This window comes from Octopus bimaculoides, chromosome 2 (assembly GCF_001194135.2).
Source record: "Octopus bimaculoides isolate UCB-OBI-ISO-001 chromosome 2, ASM119413v2, whole genome shotgun sequence".
In the NCBI taxonomy this organism is placed as follows: Eukaryota; Metazoa; Mollusca; class Cephalopoda; order Octopoda; family Octopodidae; genus Octopus; species Octopus bimaculoides.
In genome coordinates, this window is record NC_068982.1 from 109,600,914 (window position 1) to 109,609,774 (window position 8,861).

The following is an 8,861-nucleotide window of genomic DNA, read 5'->3' on the forward strand; positions in this document are numbered from 1 at the left end:
AGTGATAATTCTTCATGTGAAATATATATATATATATATATATATATATATGTATGTATATAGAGGAGGCGCAATGGCCCAGTGGATAGGGCAGCGGACTCGCGGTCATAGGATCGCGGTTTCGATTCCCAGACCGGGCGTTGTGAGTGCTTATTGAGCGAAAACACCTAAAGCTCCACGAGGCTCCGGCAGGGAATGGTGGTGAACCCTCTGTACTCTTCCACCACAACTTTCTCTCACTCTTACATCCTGTTTCTGTTGTGCCTGTAATTCAAAGGGTCAGCCTTGTCACACTGTGTCACGCTGATTATCCCCGAGAACTACGTTAAGGGTACACGTGTCTGTGGAGTGCTCAGCCACTTGCACGTTAATTTCACGAGCAGGCTGTTCCGTTGATCAGATCAACTGGAACCCTCGACGTCGTAAGTGATGGAGTGCCAACATGTATGTATATGCATATATGGATACAAGATGTCACCAACTGTGTAAACAATATGAAATACGAAAACAAACGAGTTAAATACGCAAACAACGACAGAAAAATGAAACAGGACAAGTAACACAAAGAACGACCCTTCATCAGTTGTCGGTTGCCTATCTACTCCTCATTTCGAGCATTCAACGACAATATGAATCTTCGAAGACAGTTGCGCCCATAAATTACAAAATAAAATTTTGGATTTATGGAGGGTCAAAGTTGGGAACAAAAACATGTCGTGAAGACATACATACAAGGAAACCGCTAATGACTGAAACAAGTAAAAGGTAAGCGGGCAATTTGGTATTCCGCTGATTTCGTTTTGAGAACAATTTAGGTCTTAGTAGACACAAGATGTGATCTATTTCTAGCACATTAAATGTCCACCTTAGTGGTCAACGTTATATATAAAAATATCTATATTTGATAGATAGACGGACAGATAGATAGATAGATAGATAAATAGATAAATAGATAGATAGATAGATAAATAGATAGATGCGTGAGTGTATATATATATATGTATGTTTATGTATATATGTATACTTCAAAAGTTGTACATTCCGAGATGATAAATATATCTAAAAAAAAACTAATAGTTGAAGAAAAGCAATAATAATAGTAATAACAGTAGTAGCTAAATTACAAATATATGTAAAAGATATAAAATCAGTAACATTTTTTAGTGATTTTTAAGTAGCAGAATCAATGTAAAATCACTTAATAAACTTTGATATATAAAGGTGTGAAACTGCTAAAAGTGTGCTATCGAATTACTATCATTTCTCAATATTTTGATGTTATTTAAAAATATATATTGACGTTATCCTATAGTTTATGTTAACACTGTAGCTGAACTTGACATTTACTTTCCTGCAGTTCATTGGCTTGAAATATTTGTTCCACTTATTTCAAATTCTCGCCAAAATTCATCACATGATATTGTCCAATTAAAACAATTGCAGCAGATATATCAAACTACATTTTAATATGTTAGTAAATGGTTGTAGCGCCACAAAGTAAACTGTAAGTAAATCCCGGTAAGCTGAATCCACTAAACAGTTACTTTTTTTTTAATTTAAAACTTTTATTCTACATTTATGGTTCTGATGCACTTAAAAACGAAGGCCATGAAATCACATTCCTATTCGTTTTTTGACATTTTGCTCTATTCAGAAATCTGCCTCCTTCTAAACTGCTACCCTATTGAAGAATTACTGTATCTCTAATTTAAATCTGCTCTTTCTTTATCGTCAATTTTGGCTACTACTGAATTACTGCTCCGATTTTCTTTCCAGTTGTTAGATATTTATATATGATACATTTCCAATGTCTACTAATGATGTAAATGATGGAATTATAACAGAGTAATCTTATGCCTTAGCCTAGCATTTACAGCGCGCTTAATTTTAACACTGTTCATTCTTAATGCGTTAGCACACTCAGTTACGAGTACCAAAGAAAACGTTCGGTGAACTTGAGTTATGATTAAAGTAATACTACTTCGTTAGCATCACTAATATTCATTAGACAAGTATACTTTTTTGCTATGCTCCAATGCTGCATGCCTTCAAACTTTTCTGCATGGAGGGGAATTGGTATCGAAATGTTGATTTGGGTTTGACTAAAGGCCCCGAAAACGTTACATATTACAGAATATTACTAAACATATCTCACTGCTTCAATGATTTTAATATTTCTATATTTCACTTATAATTCTGTTCAATACGAGTTCAATTTGCTACTTACATTTTGCGCTAGATTATGCGTAGTCTTGTTTTAAACTAATATATGCAATTCAGTTCTTGTATATGTTGAACATCATATCAAACTTTACTTGATCATTGAGAATGTAATTCATTGTAACACTGCAAATCTTCGTACATATTGTGTCATAAAATTTTTACACCCATTCTTTAATGCAAGAACCGAAGATAAAGCGTAGAATGAAAATCTTGCATTTTTAAAATATTCTATAATATAGAATATATTGTTGACTATTGCAAAAAAAAAAAAAGTGTTTAAAATTGTTACACATACAAATACGTACTATGAAAGAGGGTCATATGCTATTGGAAACCTTCTATGAATGTTGAATATTTGCAATACAGTAAGAAAAGATGTAAAGTAGTAAAAACGTTGTAAAAAAGGTTTGGGTTTTCTATTTTTATGTAAATAGAAATATCTCTGCCTTCTATGTTGCGGAAGGTAGGATTTTTGTGAATCTGTGCTGTTAATAATGCTGGTGCGCATATAACATTTACGTTATTGTAGTTTAACAAAATATTATTAGTAATTTAGAAAAAAACATTAGTCAATGCTTATAAGTTGCTCTTTCTATATTTAAGTTAGTATTAATACATGGTGAACGTTATACTCATACTAATCCTAACATAAAACTTCTCGAAATTTTTCTCAATTTTGCGTAACATTTTACATTGTTTTATGATATCTTTCTCTCTACCTTACTTCTTCTCTCTCGCCAAATATGCACGTGTGTATATTGTTGGGTGTATGTTGTTGGGTGACGAAAAACGTTTTAAAGTATTTAGTTACATATATTTAAATTCTTAGTTTTGAAACTTACCGGCCCATACAAGCAGGAATTGGAGTCTGTTCGATCGACAGAAGTATGACTTTCAGTAGAAAGTAGCCATAAAGAAATTGCAAAAAGGTACTATTCATACATTTTCTGCTAATATATTACTATAAAAGGAATGGTACATCTAGGGAAATTTGCTGAGATTTAAGAAGTTTGGTTGCCGTGAGGAACGAAAAAACTGACAAGTCGAGATACACCAGTTGCCTTCCATCTCTGCACCTTCATATCCCGTATCTCACACCATCGTCGCTTATTAATTTCGAATACCTCCGCATCTACTATTGTCCCCAATAAGCTTTTCACTCCTATTTCACTCTCGCTGGCCATTACTTACACACAAGACTCCATTGAAGGGTTATTGTGCGAAACGTGATTTATTAGGGTATATGTATACATGTGTGTGTGTGTGAGTGTGCATACGTGTGTATATGCATACACTCACACAAATATGTACGCGTTATGTCTGTATGCACGTATGGATGGATGGATGGATGTGTGTGTCTGTGTTTGTGCGTATGTGTGTGTATATATATATATATGTGCATGTGTGTATAAATACACATACACACATATATATGCGCATTATGTCCGTCTGTCTGTATATATGCATGTATGTATATATGTATGGATGGATGTGTATGTCTGTGTGTATGCGTATGTATGTGTATGTATGAGTATATATATATGCTTGTGCGTATAAACACACTTTCACACACATATATATCCGCATTATATATGTGTGTGCATGTATGTATGTATGTATGTATGTATGTATGTATGTATGAATGTATGAATGGATGGATGTGTGTGTGTGTGTGTATGCTTGTGTGCGCGTGTGCGTATGTTAAGAGAGACCGAAATAGAGGGAGGAGATGATAGAAAAGAGAAGGAAAATTATTCTAGAAATTTTGATTCTTCATCATTGTGTTATGAGAAAAAGCAACTAATCTTCTGCATTTTCTATTAGGTTTTAGCAGGTCCTTGGGAAATAGCTCGGACGAGTATTTTAATGGAAGAAAACAATCGAGACGGAAAATTTGGTGTTCTGGTGCGGGCAAAGCTGTGTGATGGATTCAACCAGAATATACAGGCTCCTGTTACCGTAAAAATTGCCAGAAGTAAGTTAAATAAGACACTAGACAAAACCTTTTCATTTATATTTGCATATATACTTTCTCTCATGTTTTTAATGTTTCAAATTATCTCTATAAACAAGGAGTTTGTTTGATTGGGATGTTCCACCAATAATGCTTCAGCTGGAAAATTTACTCCACACCTTAAATACTTTTTATACTTCTCTCGGGACAGTCCTTTAGAGCATAGTAGTGTATGAACAAATAGTATTTTTGGACTGTAGCTGGCTAATCGCATATATAAAATCTCTTGTATATCTTACTTCACCAATCCTACAAGCTTCCTAAACAAACTCAGGGATGGATCTTGTGAATGCATGTACAATAGAACTCAGCCTTGGGTGGTTGATAACAATGCGACATTGCTCTTTATGATAATTGATTTATTAGACATTAGTTTTGCTATGATATCAATATCAGCATTTAAAATCAATACTTTATTAAGCTAATTTATGTTGGCTACTGCAGTTATATTGGTGACCTTCTTTCATTATCATTTTATTATTGCAGAGTCCTAGCATGCAACATTTATAGTGGTAAGATCAACCAATGAAACTGTTGAAAACTGGTATTTCGTCTGATTAAATCAGCTTCAAGAAAAACAGCTTTGTTGTTAACAGTAGAAACATTTTGTAACTAAAGAATAATTCCTTAGATTCCGGCATTAAGCTAAAATCTTATGTGGAAAATTCTACCATAGATTAACATCCCATCCAAGACGAATGATATTTCTAAATTCCTAATGAAAATGCCTTCTATGAAAATGCCTTCTATGAAAAGGAGCTATATACACTGTGTAACGTCTAGTAATACCTTCATATGAGTAAGAAAGTTAACGCAAAAATTAAATACGTAAAAGCTGATATGTTGAGTGAAGCTAGCACTAATCATCGCACGAATGTTTTGTCGCAAAGTTTCAATTTTAATGTGAAACCATTTACTTATGCTAGAAACATGCATTGTTTAGAAACTGTGGTATGATTTAGAAGATGCGTGAAACTTTCATTTGCTATATATTCAATAGTTAAGACGGTTAATGCTTGATTAAGTTCATTGTTATTTATTTTGTAGTAACATATCAGTTTATTATTTATCCTCTATTTGGTACCACTAACTAAATTTTGGCTAAAGCGCCTTATTGAATTGTCACGCGGCACCTGATTGTACAATATTAAATATACGATGGAAAATAGCTGGTGTATTCTACACAGGGAATAGAATGAAACAAAGCTTTTATTTCTTGTATATATATTTCAGAAAATTAAATGATGATCCAGGAAATAAGTTATAGTTACAAACATATCTAGTTGATTATGAACAGAGTGCACAGAAATCAAAACACACATGCACATACATACATTCACTAAGTGCATATATAGGCACAGATGTCCTTTCGAAATAATCCGTTCATGCGCAGGATGAAAAAAATTCACTGCAGAGAGATTTTTTGAACACTCTGTATATATGCATGTATCTTGCGTGTTGCAAGGTATGTATATCTATATATACATTTATGTATATGTGTGCGTGTGTATGCGCATGAGTATCTAATTATTTATTTATTTACTCGTGTGCGCATACACACATACATACAAAATGTAATACAAAACTTAAGTTTTGAAACAACAATTTTTAAAGCTTTCGCTGTAAAGCTTTAGTCTGATGTAAATGGAACTTACTATACTCTTCACACTCAGAAATATAAAGGAAATAGACCTAACAGATTTCACACTTCGTTGTTCAGCCACCAGAGAACAAGTACCCTTCATTCTTTTGCCCATGGAGACAAATTATTGCAATCGCTACATCTTTAGTGAATAACAAAATGTATTTACATATGGTTAAAAGTTCACAGGGAAGCCTTACAATTCATTGTTTTAAATATATCTTAGTTTGTTTCTAATACACGATGTGTTGTACATAAATATTCATTAATTATATATATATATATGTACATATTTACCTGAATATATGAGTGCGTATGTGTGAGAATGTGTGTATGATTGTTTTGTATAATAATTAGTCAATTTGCTTTGGATAATGTGAACAAGCAAAAAATAAATGAATATCAACATCTAACAAAACAATGTATAATTGATATCTATAATCATGATTTGACTACATCGTTAATATACTTTATAGTAATATAGATTTCTCATGATATATGATGATGAGTTTACAGCAATGGAGTAGTCCCTATTAACAATAATCTGAGGCAATGCTTACACAAATGTAACGTAAAGAAGATAGGATAAACAGTGTCATCTGTGAAATCTGCAGATTTTAAGAAAATCCCAAATAATTTGATATAATATAAATCAGAATTAATTTCAGCTTTTTCGAAAATAAATCATATGTATGGTTTAATATGATAGCGAAGCTAATCTTATTGTTAAACGTATTTATTGTAGATGGTTCGAGTGGAAATGACAGGCAATATCTTTGGTCAGAATTTATCCTACTTAGAAGTTTAAAGCATGCCAATATCATCCGATTAATTGGCGTTTGTTCTTGGAGAGGTATGTATAATCTTTATAATTATATCTAAGAAAAGAATAATCAATCATTTATTCAATTAATCAATAAATTAATGAAATTATGTAATCGCTCATTTATCCACCATTTGAAACTTTTCTCTAGCTCTAGCTTTTTCCATCTCCAGCACAATCTTCTCTTTATGCATGCAAGGAATAGCGAGCGCACGAATGGGAGTTATATGAATATGTGAGCAGTGCATGTTTTTATATCTGAAATTCTTTATGAATAGAAAAAAGTGTTTGAAAATTACAAACTGTTGCTTCTTCAATCGTATGAGGTGGTATCAAAAAGTTCCCGGACTAGTTACATTTAATAAAAATAATAACTTATTTCTAACATGAACTCCTAATAATACACCGGTCCCAGCGTTCCTACCACTTAAGGAATTTACAATATGTCTTTTGTGGAGGCGCAATGGCCCAGTGGTTAGGGCAGCGGACTCGCGGTCGTAGGATCGCAGTTTCGATTCCCAGACCGGGCGTTGTGAGTGTTTATTGAGTGAAAACACCTAAAGCTCCACGAGGCTCCAGCAGGGGATGGTGGTGAACCCTGCTGTACTCTTTCATCACAACTTTCTCTCATTCTTTCTTCCTGTATCTGTTGTACCTGTATTTCAAAGGACCAGACTTGTCACACTGTGTCACGCTGAATATCCCCGAGAACTACATTAAGGGTACACGTGTCTTTGGAATGCTCAGCCACTTGCACGTCAATTTCACGAGCAGGCTGTTCCGTTGATCGGATCAACTGGAACCCTCGACGTCGTAAACGACGGAGTGCCAACTTAATACTTTAATGTTTCATACCGATCTAATAAATATTAGCCTTCAGATATACAGTGACCTTACAAATATATAGTGGCAAATAAAATGTAGGAATTATAGTGGTCTACAGTTGCACTGTGATGTACATGAATATAGAGGCACCAGATATACACTTTTATACCTTTCTACAGAATTTACACCTGACACTGTGTGTCACAAGGCTATACATTTCAAATGAAAGATGAAATCCATCCAACAAGTTTCTATATAGTTTCCTTCTATCCAAGTTCACTCACAAGTCTGGATCGTCCTGCGGCTGTAGAAAACGACAGTGTCACTACGTGGTTTTGAACCCAGAAACTAGTAGTTGCGAAGCGAACTTCTTTACTGTTCAGTCATACTGCACCCACTTAAGGGCTGTTCACTGATGTATCCATTACTTGATAATATTACTGTCTGAGATACTTTGACTATAGATCTGTCTGATTAACGCTAACCCGGGGCTAAACAACAGCAGCAACTACACAACTAAGATTTCCAGTTCATGCGTCATTATTCCACTGTGTTTAATATGGCTGCACCAAGTTTCTTACGCTTAAAAGTAATTATGATTTCTGTTGAATCTGATTAATTTAAGAGAATAACTACCGTTGCTGCAAACAGATATGAGTTCACCAGCTAATTTGCCCTAACTGGCTATGAATTTAAGTTCCATAGTTTAGATAATTGACAACAGTAGAAACAATATCGACTCGAGAGCTAATTCTGCCAATCATGTTATCCTTTCTTGATGCTATGCTTTAGAAATGTCATGTAAGGATGAAGGTACAATACGATCATGTACTGAGAATAATTATTATTTGTTTGTGAATAGGCATAAAATATATATATATATATATATATATATATAGAACAAAGGACTTGACTGTTGTGTCATCCATTGCTCTTGCAAAGCATTAGAAATTTAATAGAGGGGAACTGGCCATTGTTAAGTATCAAAACCCTCTAGTTTCAGCTCTCTGAAAACATAACTCCTTACTAACGCTATGGCCATTTTCATTTACTGAATTAAAACTTGTTCACATTTCAAATATCAAATATCTAAAAGCTTTGATGTGTAAATTATTTTTCGTTTAAAATAAAGCGTATTCAATAAGAATTCTTCAATTGGAAACATTGGAAAACATTAGGAAGTGCTTTTACCTAAAGGGTTGGATTAGTTGGGACAGGAAGTTGTTTTAGAATTATCCAGGCTTGCCTCAATTTTTTGTTTCTGTAAATGTTTTCGTTCCTTCTTTCTATTCTCCCTCTCTCTCTCTCTCTCTCTCTCTCTCTCTCTCTCTCTC

At 33.7% G+C, this 8,861-nt stretch overlaps 1 protein-coding gene across 1 annotated transcript in view; it reads left to right on the forward strand.

Annotated features, from left to right (window-relative positions):
• LOC106879436 (proto-oncogene tyrosine-protein kinase receptor Ret) overlaps nucleotides 1–8,861 on the forward strand; it is a 391,429-nt gene that overhangs the window by 298,790 nt on the left and 83,778 nt on the right. Inside the window, exons 13-14 of the mRNA XM_014928991.2 lie at nucleotides 4,048–4,198; nucleotides 6,625–6,732. Coding sequence (XP_014784477.1) covers nucleotides 4,048–4,198; nucleotides 6,625–6,732 — 259 coding nt within the window. The remainder of the gene's footprint in view (nucleotides 1–4,047; nucleotides 4,199–6,624; nucleotides 6,733–8,861) is intronic.